Raw genomic sequence first — 14,657 nt, forward strand, 5'->3', positions numbered from 1 at the left:
AGCTTCCTTGGAGCAGCTTCCTTGGGAGCAGCTTCCTTGGAAGCCTTCAAAGCTTCATGGGAGCCTTTCCAAAGCTTCAGCCAGGAGCCTTTCCAAAGCTTCCTTGGAGCCTTTCCAAAGCTTCCTTGGGAGCCTTTCCAGCTTCCTTGGAGCCAGCACCAAAGCTTCAGAAGCCTTTCCAAAGCTTCCTTGGGAAGCCTTTCCAAGCTTCCTTGGGAGCCTTTCCAAAGCTTCCTTGGAGCCTTTCAAAGCTAGCCTTTCACCAGCTTCCTTGGGAAGCAAGCTTCCTTGGGAAGCTTAGCTTCCAGCTTAGGAGCCTTTCCAAAGCCAGAGCCTTTCCAAGCTTCCAGAGCCTTTCCAAAGCTTCCTTGGGAAGCCTTTCCAAAGCTTCATGGGAAGCCTTTCCAAAGCTTCCTTGGGAAGCCTTTCCAAAGCTTCCTTGGGAAGCACCAACTTTCCAAAACTTCAGCAGGAAGCCTTTCCAAAGCTTCCTTGGGAAGCCTTTCCAAAGCTTCATGGAAGCCTTTCCAGCTTCATGGGAAGCTTCCTTGGGAAGCCTTTCCAAAGCTTCCTTGGGAAGCCTTTCCAAAGCTTCCTTGGGAAGCCTTTCCAAAGCTTCTTGGGAAGCCTTTTCAAAGCTTCCTTGGGAAGCCTTTCCAAAGCTTCCTTGGGAAGCCTTTCCAAAGCTTCCTTGGGAAGCCTTTCCAAAGCTTCCTTGGGAAGCCTTTCCAAAGCTTCCTTAGGAAGCCTTTCCAAAGCTTCCTTGGGAAACCTTTTCAAAGCTTCCTTGGGGAGCCTTTCCAAAGCTTCCTTGGGGAGCTTTTCCAAAGCTTTCTTGGGAAGCCTTTCCAGCTTCAGCAGGAAGCCTTTCCAGCTTCCTTCAGCTTCAGGAGCCTTTCCAAAGCTTCCAGCCATGGAAGCCTTTCCAAAGCTTCCTTGGGAAGCCTTTCCAAAGCTTCAGAAGCCTTTCCAAAAGCTTCCTTGGGGAAGCTTCCTTGGAAGCCTTTCCAGCTTCCAGCCTTTCCAAGCTTCATAGGAAGCCTTTCAAAGCTTCCTTGGGAAGCCTTTCCAGCTTCCTTGGGAAGCCTTTCCAAAGCTTCCTTGGGAAGCCTTTCCAAGCTTCCTTGGGAAGCCTTTCCAAAGCTTCAGCCAGGGAAGCCTTTCCAAAGCTTCCTTGGAGCCTTTCCAAGCTTCCTTGGGAAGCCTTTCCAAAGCTTCATGGGAGCCTTTCCAGCTTCCTTGGGAAGCCTTCCAAGCTTCCTTGGGGAAGCCTTTCCAGCTTCCTTGGGAAGCCTTTCCAAAGCATCCTTTGGAAGCCTTTCCAAAGCATCCTTGGGAAGCCTTTCCAAAGCTTCCTTGGGAAGCCTTTCCAGAGCATCCTTGGGAATCCTTTCCAGAGCGTCCTTGGGAAGCCTTTCCAAAGCTTCAGCCAGGAAGCCTTTCCAAAGCTTCCTTGGGAAGCCTTTCCAAAGCTTCCTTGGGGAAGCCTTTCCAAAGCTTCAGCAGGAAGCCTTTCCAAAGCTTCCTTGGGAGCCTTTCCAGCTTCCTTGAGCCTTCCAGCTTCAGGCCTTTCCAGAAACTTCTCCTTGGGAAGCCTTTCCAAAGCTTCCTTGGGAAGCCTTTCCAAAAGCTTCCTTGGGAGCCTTTCCAAGCTTCATGGGAAGCCTTTCCAAGCTTCCTTGGGAAGCCTCCAAGCTTCCTTGGGAAGCCTTTCAAAGCTTCAGCAGGAGCCTTTCAAAGCTTCCTTGGGAAGCCTTTCCAAGCTTCATGGAATAGCCTTTAAAAAGCTTCAGAGCAGCTTCCTTGGGAAGCCTTTCCAAAAGCTTCTTGGGAAGCCTTTTTCAAAGCTTCCTTGGGGATGCCTTTCAGCTTCAGCTTCCTATGGAAGCCTTTCCATAGCTGCCTTTGGAAGCATTTCTAAAGCTTCCGTTGGAAGCCTTTCCATAGCAATTCTAAAGCTTCCTTTGGAAGCCTTTTTGAAGTTTCCTTTGGAAGCCTTTCCAAAGCTTCCTTGGGAAGCCTTTCCAAAGCTGTCTTGGGAAGCCTTTACAAAGCTTCCTTTGGAAGCCTTTACAAAGCTTCCTTTGGAAGCCTTTACAAAGCTTCCTTTGGAAGCCTTTCCAAAGCTTCCTTGAGAAGCCTTTCCAAAGCTTCCTTGGGAAGCCTTTCCAAAGCTTCCTTTGGAAGCCTTTCCAAGCTTCCTTTGGAAGCCTTTCCAAAGCTTCCTTTGGAAGCCTTTACAAAGCTTCCTTTGGAAGCCTTTCCAAAGCTTCCTTTGGAAGCCTTTCCTGAAAACTTCCTTTGGAGAAGCCTCTTCCAGCTTTCCTTTGGGGAAGCCTTTCTAAAGCTTCCTGAGGAAGCCTTTCCAAAGCTTCCTGCGGAAGCCTTTCCAAAGCTTCCTTTGGAAGCCTTTCCAGCTTCTTTGGCCCTCAAAACTTCCTTTGAAAGCCTTTCCAGCTTCCTTTGGAAGCCTTTTCCAGCTTCCTCTGGAAGCCTTTCAAAGCTTCCTTTGGAAGCCTTTCTTCACTGGAAGCCTTTCCAGCTTCCTTTGGAAGCCTTTCCAAAGCTTCCTTTGGAAGCCTTTCCAAAGCTTCCTTTGGAAGCCTTTCCAAAGCTTCCTTTGGAAGCCTTTCCAAAGCTTCCTTTGGAAGCCTTTCCAAAGCTTCCTTTGGAAGCCTTTCCAAAGCTTCCTTTGGAAGCCTTTCCAAAGCTTCCTTTGGAAGCCTTTCCAAAGCTTCCTTTGGAAGCCTTTCCAAAGTTTCCTTTGGAAGCCTCCAAGCTTCCTTTGGAAGCCTTTCCAGCTCCTGGAAGCCAGCACGGCCTTTCCAAAGCTCCTCCTGGGCCTTTCCAGCTTCCTTGGAAGCCTTTCCAAGCTTCCTATGGGCCTTTCCAGCTTCCTATGGAAGCCTTTCCAAAGCTTCCTGGAAGCCTTTCCGGCTTCCATGGGCCTTTCCAAAGCTTCCTATGGAAGCCTTTCCAGCTTCCTCAGCCTCCAGCTTCCTATGGAAGCCTTTCCAGCTTCCTATGGAGCCTTTCCAAAGCTTCCAGCCTCCAAAGCTTTCCTGGAAGCCTTTCCAAAGCTTCCTTTGGAAGCCTTTCCAAAGCTTCCATGGAAGCCTTTCCAAAGCTTCCATGGAGCCTTTCCCAAAGCTTCCATGGAAGCCTTTCCAGCTTCCTTTGGAAGCCTTTCCAAAGCTTCCTATGGAGCCTTCCAAGCTTCCTATGGGGCCTTTCCAAAGCTTCCTATGGAGCCTTTCCAAAGCTTCCTTTGGAAGCCTTTCCCAAAAGCTTCCTTTGGAGCCTTTCAAGCTTCCTATGGAAGCCTTTCCAAAGCTTCCTTTGGAAGCCTTTCCAAAGCTTCAGCACAGGCCTTTCCAGCTTCCTTTGGGCCTTTCCAAAGCTTCCTTTGGAAGCCTTTCAAAACTTCCTTTGGGCCTTCCTGGAGCCTTTCCAGCTTCCTTTGAGCCTTTCCAAGCTTCCTTTGGAGGCCTTTCCAAAGCTTCCTTTAGGCCTTTCCAAAGCTTCCTTCTGGGCCTTTCCAAAGCTTCCTGGAAGCCTTTCAAAGCTTCATGGGCCTTTCCAAAGCTTCCTTTGGAGCCTTTCCAGCTCCTCTGGGCCTCAGCTTCCTATGGAGCCTTTCCAGAAAGCTTCCTGTGGAGCCTTTCCAAAGCTTCCTATGAGCCTTTCCAGCTTCCTATGGAAGCCTTTCCAAAGCTCCCTATGGAAGCCTTTCCAGCTTCCTATGGAAGCCTTTCCAGCTTCCTATGGAGCCTTTCCAAAAGCTTCCTGGAGCCTTTCCAAAAGCTTCCTATGGGAAGCCTTTCCAAAACTTCCTATGGAGCCTTTCCAAAGCTTCCTATGGAGCCTTTCCAAAGCTTCTATGGAAGCCTTTCCAAAACTTCCTGTGGAGCCTTTCCAAAGCTTCCTATGGAGCCTTTCCAGCTTCCTATGGAGCTTTCCAGCTTCCTATGGGCCTTCCCAAAGCTTCCTATGCTTTCCAAAGCTTCCTATGGAAGCCTTTCCAAAAGCTTCCCTTGGGCCTTTCAAAGCTTCCTATGGGCCTTTCCCAGCTTCCTATGGAAGCCTTTCCAAAGCTTCCTGGAGGGAGCCTTTCCAAAGCTTCCTGTGGAGCCTTTCCAAAGCTTCCTGTGAAGCCTTCCAAAGCTTCCTATGGAGCCTTTCCAGCTTCCTGGAGCCCAAAGCTTCCTGTGGAGCCTTTCCAAAAGCTTCCTATGGGAGCCTCCAGCTTCCCAGCCCACCAGCTTCCTATGGAAGCCTTTCCAAAGCTTCCTATGGAGCCCTTTCCAAAGCTTCCCTATGGGAAGCCTTTCCAAAGCTTCCCATGGAAGCCTTTCCAGCTTCCCATGGAAGCCTTTCCAAAGCTTCCATGGAAGCCTTTCCAAAGCTTCCTTAGCCTTTCCAAAGCTTCCTTGGGAAGCCTTTCCAAAGCCTTTGGGAAGCCTTTCAAAGCTTTAGCTTCTTTGGGAAGCCTTCCAAAAGCTTCTTTGCAAAGCCTTTCCAAAGCTTCCCTTTGGAGCCTTTCCAAGCTTCTGGAGCCTTTCCAAAGCTTCCTGTGGAAGCCTTTCCAAAAGCTTCTCATGGGGAGCCTTTCCAGCTCCATGGAAGCCTTCCCAAAGCTTCCTTTAGAAGCCTTCCCAAAGTTCCCTTTGGAAGCCTTTCCAAAGCTTTCTTTGGAAACCTTTCCAAAGCTTCCTCTGGAAACCTTTCCAAAGCTCCCTATGGAAGCCTTTCCAAAGCTCCCTATGGAAGCCTTTCCAAAGCTTCCTATGGAAGCCTTTCCAAAGCTTCCTATGGAAGCCTTTCCAAAGCTTCTCTGGGAAGCCTTTCCAAAGCTTCCTATGGAAGCCTTTCCTAAGCTTCTTATGGAAGCCTTTCCAAAGCTTCCTATGGAAGCCTTTCCAAAGCTTCCCTGGAGCAAAGCTTCCAGCTTCCTGGTGGGCCTTTCCAAAGCTTCCTATGGAAGCCTTCCAGCTTCCTGGAGCCTCTTCCATGGAAGCCTTTCCAAAGCTTCCTGGGAGGCCTTTCCAGAGCTTCCTATGGAAGCCTTTCCAAGCTTTCTATAGGAGCCTTGGCTTCTATGGAAGCAAAGCTTCCTATGGGAGCTTTCCAGCTTCCCTTGAAGCCTTTCCAAAGCTTCCTATGGAAGCCTTTCCAAAGCTTCCTATGGAAGCCTTTCCAAAGCTTCCTATGGAAGCCTTTCCAAAGCTTCCTATGGAAGCCTTTCCAAAGCTTCCTATGGAAGCCTTTCCAAAGCTTCCTATGGAAGCCTTTCCAAAGCTTCTCTGGGAAGCCTTTCCAAAGTTTCCTTGGGAAGCCTTTCCAAAGCTTCTTTGGGAAGCCTCTCCAAAGCTTTTTTGGGAAGCCTCCCTAAAGCTGCTTTGCGAAGCCTTTCCAAAGCTTCCTTGGGAAGCCTTTCCAAAGCTTTTTGCGAAGCCTTTTCAAAGCTTCTTTGTAAAGCCTTACCAAAGCTTCTTTGTAAAGCCTCTCCAAACCTTTTTTGGGAAGCCTTTCCAAAGGTTCTTTGGGAAGCCTTTCCAAAGCTTCTTTAGGAAGCCTTTCCAAAGCTTCTTTGAGAAGCCTCTCAAAAGCTTCTTTAGGAAGCCATTCCAAAGCTTCTTTTTGCAGCATTTCCAAATCTTCCTTGGGAAGCCTTTCCAAAGCTTCTTTGGGAAGCCTCTCCAAAGCTTCTTTGGGAAGATTCTCCAAAGCTTCGTTGGAAGCCTCTCCAAAGCTTCTTTTTGAAGCTTTTCCAAAGCTTTTTGCGAAGCCTTTTCAAAGCTTCTTTGGGAAGCCTTTCCAAAGCTTCTTTGAGAAGCCTTTCCAAAGCTTCTTTGTGAAGCCTTTCCAAAGCTTCTTTGGGAAGCCTTTCCAAAGCTTCTTTGTGAAGCCTTTCCAAAGCTTCTTTGGGAAGCCTTTCCAAAGCTTCTTTGTGAAGCCTTTCCAAAGCTTCTTCGAGAAGCCTTTCCAAAGCTTCTTTGGGAAGCCTTTCTAAAGCTTTTTGGGAAGCCTTTGAAAAGTTTTTTTGGTAAGCTTCCTTGAGAAGCCTTTCCAAAGCTTTTTGCGAAGCCTTTTCAAAGCTTCTTCGGGAAGCATCTCCAAAGCTTCTTTGGGAAGCCTTTCCAAAGCTTCTTTGGGAAGCCTCTCCAAAGCTTCCTTGGGAAGCCTCTCCAAAGCTTCTTTGGGAAGCCTCTCTAAAGCTTCTTTGGGAAGCCTTTCCAAAGCTTCCTTGGGATGCCTTTGCAAAGCTTTTTGCGAAGCCTTTTCAAAGCTTCTTTGGGAAGCCTCTCCAAAGCTTCTTCGGGAAGCCTTTCCAAAGCTTCCTTGGGAAGGCTTTCCAAAGCTTCCTTGAGAAGCCTTTCCAAAGCATTCTTGGGAAGCCTTTCCAAAGCTTCCTTGGGAAGCCTTTCCAAAGCTTCCTTGGGAAGCCTTTCCAAAGCTTCTTTGGGAATCATTTCCAAAGCTTCCTTATGAGGCCTTTCCAAAGCTTTCTTGGGAAGGTTTTCCAAAGCTTCCTTATGACGCCTTTCCAAAGCTTTCCTGGGAAGCCTCTCCAAAGCTTCTTCGGGAAGCCTTTCCAAAGCTTCCTTGGGAAGGCTTTCCAAAGCTTCCTTGAGAAGCCTTTCCAAAGCTTCCTTATGACGCCTTTCCAAAGCTTTCTTGGGAAGGCTTTCCAAAGCTTCCTTGGGAAGCCTTTCCAAAGCTTCCTTATGACGCCTTTCCAAAGCTTTCCTGGGAAGCCTTTCCAAAGCTTCCTTGGGAAGCCTTTCCAAAGCTTCCTTGGGAAGCCTTTCCAAAGCTTCCTTGGGAAGCCTTTCCAAAGCTTCCTTGGGAAGCCTTTCCAAAGCTTCCTTGGGAAGCCTTTCCAAAGCTTCCTTGGGAAGCCTTTCCAAAGCTTCTTTGGGAAGCCTTTCCAAAGCTTCTTTGGGAAGCCTTTCCAAAGCTTCTTTGGGAAGCCTTACCAAAGCTTCTTTGTGAAGCCTTACCAAAGCTTCTTTGGGAAGCCCATCCAAAGCTTCTTTGGGAAGCTTTTCCAAAGCTTGCTCATGGAAGCCTTTCCAAAGCTTTGGAAGTCTTTCCAAAGCTTCCTTGGGAAGCCTTTCCAAAGCTTCCTTGGGAAGCCTTTCCAAAGCTTCCTTGGGAAGCCTTTCCAAAGCTTCCTTGGGAAGCCTTTCCAAAGCTTCTCTGGGAAGCCTTTCCATAGCTTCTTTGGGAAGCCTCTGCAAAGCTTCTTTGGGAAGCCTCTTCAAAGCTTCTTTGGGAAGCCTTTCCAAAGCTTCTTTGGGAAGCCTTTCCAAAGCTTCTTTGGGAAGCCTTTCCAAAGCTTCTTTGGGAAGCCTTTCCAAAGCTTCCTTGGGAAGCCGTTCTAAAGCTTTCTTGAGAAGCCTCCCCAAAGCTTCCTTGGGAAGCCTTTCTAAAGCTTTCTTGGGAAGCCTTCCCAAAGCTTCCTTGGTAGCATCCTGAGATAGTCTTTCCAAAGATAATTGTGGAAGCCTTTTCATAGCTTACTTGAGGAAGCCTTTCCAAAACTTCCTGAGAAAGCATTTCAGAAGTTTCCTGATAAAGCCTTTCAAAAGTTTTCTAAAAAAGCCTTTCAGAAGTTTCCCGAGGCAGCCTTTCCAAAGCTTCCTGAGGAAGCCTTCTCAAAGCTTTTCTGGAGAAGCCTTTTCAAAGTTACAACTAGAGTGAGGAAGAGCTCTACGAAAATTCATACGAGTTAAACGTCGAATTTAAGAGAACTCACTGCGCTTTCGGAGTCTTGTTTTTGACAATACTCACAGTAATCGTTTTGAACGTGAGTGAGAGTAAGTGCTGTACCACAAGAGAAAGCTTTGGTTGATGATGCTCGGTGTTGTAAGTTTTGATGCTGACATATACTCATTGAAAACACTCTAATGCAGGCTCATCTTCGTCTCAACAAGAAGATTATGGCTTCCTTGTCCGGGAAAACTTTTCCAAGTACACAGGAAAAGTAATTTCAAACTAGTTGAAACTCATTTATTGAAAATATCGTTCGAATATGAGATTCATTTGTCTAAATCGATCTTACTTTAAGCAAAAGTAAAGGTGGAAGATTAAAAACCTAAGTATCGAATTTTAAACCCCGTGCGTAAAATGTTACTTAAAACGGATAACGGGTTCCTGGTCAGGCTCGAGAAACATCAGTTTTGTCACTCGACAAGAGTACCCTAATGATTTAATGATTAGTACCTTTAAAAAAGGCAAAACTGACCGAAACGACGTACAAAATCAAAAATAGGTTGTGTAGGTTACCATTATTATAATTTAAGTTAAGTTATATCCATTTTTAAACACCAAAACATGCATAATGAAGAATTATTTGAATAGATTCCTAAATGTGTCGAAAGCAGATGGTGCAATGTCATAAATAATGCTTGCGAAGGTAACGAATCATGTGTAGGGTGTGGCAGGAGGATGAAATAGTGATGCGTAAACTTACCACAGTAATAATATTTCGATATTCTAGGCAAGGCTAGGATTTTCGTAATAACGAATAGGTATAGAGGTGGCCAAAAACAAAACGGGGTAATGGACGATTGATTATCGTTTCGGAGCGGAAAGAAACAATGAAACGGGAGAGAAAAGAGAAAGAGAAAGATGGGTGAGTAAATTGATGTTAGTTCTGTTAGGTTGACTCTCTTATTAGTTAGCAATGCGAAGCACTTCGGTTAATCAGAATAGACGCACCGACATTTCTTTTGTGGATTAAAAAGTTGTAGGGCAAAATAAACAGCAGTCATAAAAAAACTGTTTGACAAACAAGAAACTTACCGAAAAATAGCGGATTTAAAAAACAGGCAGCAAACGAAATGTTCAAAAAAGTTTTGTATATGAGTAAAAATCGTTGTCACCCTTCGTTGTCACTGCTTCAGCTCTTCGTTGTTCGTTTGTGTGTTGAGTTTTGATTCGAAAATAAATGAAAACATCTCAAGAATCAAAAATATACAAGAAACTTAAAAAAACACTACACAAAAACTGTTAAAGGACTAGACAAAACGTGTTCCCTTTCGGTGGTTACACAAAACACGCTCGTTGAGTTCTGCTGGTTCGTTGTTTGGCAGCATCGCCCCTTCGATCACCGTCAAACGTCGTAGATCTTTTTGATGAATTTGTTCTCGACCGAATGCAGCAGGCGCATGTGGAGCGACATCAGCGGCGACGGATTGGACGGGCTCTGCAAAAGCGGCACGTTTTCGTCTGACCGGTGGACGTTGAGTCGTCGGACGGATCGATGATGATGATCATGATGGTGATGGTGAACCAAATAAAAAGGCGTGCGGTGTGGCGAATGGAAATGTGAAATGAAAGTAGAAAAAATATTAAATTAAATATGGGTTGAACTAAAATTAATAAATTGGATGAGGTATCATGCTAAAGTTTTTGTAAAATCTTATTTAATATCTCCTAAATAATTGAACTTTTTACTTTAAGATTTTATTATAAGAATATTAACTCACAAATTTAAGCCAATTATCAAAATGTTTAAAATCTGGTTGCTCCCAGATTTTTATTTTTAATTAAATAAAACAAACGCCATATATTTATGTATTTCAATACAAATATCTATGAAAACGCTGGTATTGAAAACAAAATATCAAGCTCGTAATTCAAACGAAGCCATCGAAATTTCTAACGTTTCGTTAGCTAAAGCCAAGCTAGAGCCGATTTTCAGAGCTGGGTCAACTTACCCTGCAGCTGCCGATTGATGAGCGCCGTTATTCCGTGACCTCCGTTGTCACTCGATTTGCTGTTCTTCATCACAAGCATCGGTTTGTCTTCGGCGTCTTCGCCGTAGCCCGAGGAGATGTACCCGTTGCTTTGGGCCATCGTTTCGCTGACCTAAAACCAAACAAGAACCATTTTTGTTAATTTGAGTCGAACTACTGCAGAAATATTAATCAAAGTGATATGCAGAGGTTAAATGGTACGATTCGTGGCTAAGTGGGATGAAACTGGGCTGGCTTTCGTCCAGGTACTACATCGAATAGCTCAATTTCACCACCGACCTGAGTCACCTGCATCAGCTTCTTGACGACGTCCCGTCCGAGGATGTGGTCGAACACTGCCTGCAGGAACGGCTCCGCCATTATTGACAGTTTTAGCTTGTCCCGGTGCCAGATTAGTACCCGGGACTCCTCCATGGCCATGATCGAAACCTAAAACAGGGAATTGATGACATTTAGAAATCCATCAAGCAGGTCTGTTGGCAGCATTTACCTGGAAGTAATCATCGGTGGATACACCGAACCACTCGGGTGAATCCAAGAATTGATGGGGAAAGACTATGTGCAATGCTTTCTGATTTTGCGACACCACCAGTCTGGAATAAGAAAAAATAAATTAGCCAAGAAAGTTTTATATTGCGGTTCTGAAAAAAAATTGCGTACACACTTAAAATAAATCGCAGATTTCTGTGAAATTTCACCGAAATCTCAACAGCAGAACTATAGCCTATAGGCTTCCATTGGTATGCAAATATTATTTGTTATTATTGTCTTCATTAACGAGGTTTTCGGCCCAGGCCGGTTCACCTCGTGCAGAATAAGGACAAATTACGTTTCATTTTGTTATAATTTGTTGTTCTATGCATTGTTTGGACCGGAAGGGTACAGAGAAAAATTATTTATTCTATTTGATTTTCATCCTAGAAGGATCCGTCCTTGTTGACAGTTGCGAGATCCGAAGAGAGTCTCGTTGCGGGTTTCGTCCTTGCGTGGTGGTTGCTTGTGATTGTTGTGCAGTATTTCTTTGCCGGCTCGATTATATTGTGTTGAAAAGATGACAGTCCTTAAGGAAGTTGATTGTTTATTTTTCTCTAACTTTATCGTTTGGGCAGGTTTATCGACGTGAGCTCGAGTCCGTATAGTAGGCGGCTGGCTATTACCGCGTTGGCGACGCGAAGTCGGGTGGGCCGGTCGCTCCTACCGTGTAAAACCATTATTCGGACACCTTCATATTTCGGACACTAAAGAATAAATACCTAATTATTCATCATCATATGCGTTTGAACTATTCGGAAATTGTTTGTTTTACTGCTTTTGAGTATTCTTTTTAGTTAAAAATTATTTTAAAGTGGGTTTGCATTAAAATTACGTTGTAGTAGGCGAAACTATAAACGCACGTCTCATTATCACATAAAACTGACGTTTTCCTAATATGTAGTGCAGCTAACGAGGGGTGCGACACATCAAGATTGATGGTTCGATGCTAACAAATTTTCTGAGATTTTTTAGATTTTCTTCTGCTTCAATCTCTTGCGATAATTTTCAACGTTGTCGAAAGGATGCGTGAGGATGGATAGGATAGACAAAGATTGACGAGGATAATCAAATAACATCAGTGATTTTAGGTAATGTCACAGCGCGTTATCTGTTTAAATCTTTGACATCCTCAAAAATCTTCTCGCATCTTTTCCATCTTCACTCACCCCGCACTCATCTTCGCACATCATCACTCATTTTGACATCAATCATTAAAATAATGATCAACACGATCAACACAAGTGCAAAAGTAAAATGCAATTTTTCACCTTGGTAAGTATATTTATTAAATTCAATGAATATTTAAAATACTGAACTATTTTTATGTGGTTCTTGCTCTTTTTCTATTGCAGAATTGTGCGACGTCCCAGTCAAGACGCTGGTGGATTCCTGTGGTCATTACTGGAGGATTCCTGGGGGCATCGCTGGAGGTTTCTTGTGGACTTCTGTTGGCATTGTTGGCGGAGTCTTGTGAGAATCCTTTGCGGTTTATTGTGGATAATTCTGACGGATTCCTGTGGTCATCGTTGGTAGATTTCTGTGCATATTGTGGGCATCGCTGGCGGATTATTATATGAAACTCCGACGGATTCATGTGGACATCGCTGATGGATTCCTGTGAGCATCGCGGGCGGATTCCTGTTGGCATTGCAGGCGGATTCTTGTGAGCATTGTTGGCGGATTACTGTGGACAACTCTGACGGATTCCTGTGGGCATTGCGGACGGATGGATTGTGGGCATCGTGTGCAATTGCTGGCATCGCAGGCGGACTCTTGTTGGGATTGCTGGCGGATTCTTGTTCACAGCGTTGGTGGATTCTTGTGGGCATCGCAGGCGAATTTCTGTGGGCATCGGCGACAGATTCTTGTTGGAATTAGTAGCGGATTCCTGTGAGCATCGCTGGTTGAGTCCTTTGGGCATTGCTGGTGGGCTTCTGTTGGCATCGCAGGCGGATTCCTGTGGACATCGTTGACGGATTCCTGTGGGCATCGTTGATGGATTTATATGAGCATTGTGGGCATCGCTGGTGGACTCCAGTTGGCATTCCTGGCGGATTCTTGTTCACAGCGCTGGAGGATTCTTGAGGGCATTGGAGGAGCATTTCTGTGGGCATCGTTGGTGAATTGCTGTCAGCATCCTGCGGACACCGCTGGTTGGTGGATTATTGTTTGAAACTCTGATGGATTCCCGTAGACATCGCAGGTGGAATCTTGTTGGCATCGCTGGTGGATTCATGTGAGCATCACTGGCGGATTCTTGTGGGCATCGCTGGCGGATTCCTGTGGGCATTGCGGACGGATTCCGGACGGATGGATTGTGGGCATCGTTAGTAGATTCCTATGGGCATCGTGGGCAATTCCTGTGGGCATCGCGAGCATCGCTGGCAGATTCTTGTGGGCATCGATGGCGGATTTCTGTGGGAAGCTCTGAAGGATTCCTGTGGTCATCGCTGGTGTATTCCTGTGGGCATTGCGGGCGGATTCCTGTGGTCATAGCTGGCGGACTCCTGTTGGCATTGCTGGCAGATTCCTGTGAGCATCGTTGATTACTGTGGGCCACTTTGACGGATTCTTGTGGGCATCGTTAGTGGATTCCTATGACCATCGCTAGCGGATTCTTTGGGCGTGGCATTCCTATCGCTATCGCTGTCAAATTTTTGTCAGTATCATTGGCGGACTCCTGTGAGTAACTCTGACGGATTCTTGTGCACATCGCTGGTGGATTCTTGTGGGCATCGCAGGCGGATTTCTTTGAGCATCGTTGGTGAATTCCTGTCAGCATCCTGCGGGAATCGCTGGCAGATCCTTGTGGGGATCGCTGGCGAATTTCTATGAGCATCGTTGGTGGATTCTTTTGGGAAACTGATGGATCCTGAGTACATCGCTGATGGATTCCTGTGGGCATCGCTGACAGATTCCTGTGGGCATCGCTGGAGGATTCTTGTGGGCATCGGCGGCGGATTCTTGTTGAAATTTGTAGCGGATTCCTGTGAGCATCGCTGGTTGAGTCCTTTGGGCATTGCTGGTGGGCTTCTGTTGGCATCTACCAGGTGTTCGCCATTCGCCAAGTACTGCAGAAATGCCGCGAATACAACGTGCCCACACATCATCTATTCATCGACTTCAAAGCCGCATATGATACAATCGATCGGGACCAGCTATGGCAGCTAATGCACGAACACGGATTTCCGGATAAACTGACACGGTTGATCAAGCGACGATGGATCGGGTGATGTGCGTAGTTCGAGTTTCAGGGGCATTCTCGAGTCCCTTCGCAACCTGCAGAGGGTTACGGCAAGGTGATGGTCTTTCGTGTCTGCTATTCAACATCGCTTTGGAAGGGGTAATACGAAGAGCAGGGATTAACACGAGTGGTACAATTTTCAATAAGTCCGTCTAGCTATTTGGCTTCGCCGACGACATAGATATTATGGCACGTAACTTTGAGAAGATGGAGGAAGCCTACATCAGACTGAAAAGGGTAGCCAAGCGGATCGGACTAGTCATCAACACGTCGAAGACGAAGTACATGATAGGAAGAGGTTCAAGAGAAGACAATGTGAGCCACCCACCTCGAGTTTGCATCGGTGGTGACGACATCGAGGTGGTAGACGAATTTGTGTATTTGGGCTCATTCGTGACGGCCGAAAATGATACCACCAGAGAAATTCGGAGACGCATAGTGGCTGGAAATCGTACGTTCTTTGGACTCCGCAAGACGCTCCGATCGAATAGAGTTCGCCGCCGTACCAAACTGACAATCTACAAAACGCTCATTAGACCGGTAGTCCTCTACGGCCACGAGACCTGGACGATGCTCGTGGAGGACCAACGCGCACTTGGAGTTTTCGACAGGAAAGTCCTGCGTACCATCTATGGTGGGGTGCAGATAGCGGACGGTACGTGGAGGAGGCGAATGAACCACGAGTTTCATCAGCTGTTGGGAGAACCATCCATCGTTCACACCGCGAAAATCGGACGACTGCGGTGGGCCGGGCACGTAGCCAGAATGTCGGACAGTCACCCGGTGAAAATGGTTTTCGACAACGATCCGACGGGCACAAGAAGCGAGGTGCGCAGCGGGCAAGGTGGATCGATCAGGTGGAAGATGACTTGCGGACCCTCCGTAGACTGCGTGGTTGGCGACGTGTAGCCATGGACCGAGCCGAATGGAGAAGACTCTTATATACCGCACAGGCCACTTCGGCCTTAGTCTGAATAAATAAATAATAATAAATAACGGAATGCAGCATGCAGCAGTTCCCAACCCAACAGTGTTCGTGCCACAGCAGCAGCAACAGACGAATCCGATTCTTCGCCCGCCGATGCTTCCAGTAGCAGAACAGCCTCAATTTC

The 14,657-nt window shown here is 46.3% G+C and overlaps 1 protein-coding gene across 7 annotated transcripts in view; it reads right to left on the reverse strand.

Annotated features, from left to right (window-relative positions):
- LOC134206369 (uncharacterized) overlaps window positions 1-14,657 on the reverse strand; it is a 446,638-nt gene that overhangs the window by 3,813 nt on the left and 428,168 nt on the right. For 2 of the 7 annotated variants that reach the window (XR_009978270.1, XR_009978272.1), the window contains exons 4-8: window positions 10,258-10,360; window positions 10,047-10,196; window positions 9,729-9,879; window positions 8,812-9,237; window positions 8,480-8,512 (exon numbers count right to left, since the gene is read on the reverse strand). Coding sequence is in view for 2 of the 7 variants with exons in the window: in XM_062682068.1 (XP_062538052.1) it covers window positions 8,480-8,512; window positions 9,729-9,879; window positions 10,047-10,196; window positions 10,258-10,360 (437 nt within the window). In the remaining 5 variants the exon portion in view is untranslated. The remainder of the gene's footprint in view (window positions 1-8,479; window positions 8,513-8,811; window positions 9,238-9,728; window positions 9,880-10,046; window positions 10,197-10,257; window positions 10,361-14,657) is intronic. The other 5 variants (XR_009978269.1, XR_009978271.1, XM_062682068.1 and 2 more) reach the window with 3 other exon arrangements.

The sequence above is a fragment of the Armigeres subalbatus genome, chromosome 1 (genome assembly GCF_024139115.2).
Source record: "Armigeres subalbatus isolate Guangzhou_Male chromosome 1, GZ_Asu_2, whole genome shotgun sequence".
NCBI classification, from domain to species: Eukaryota; Metazoa; Arthropoda; class Insecta; order Diptera; family Culicidae; genus Armigeres; species Armigeres subalbatus.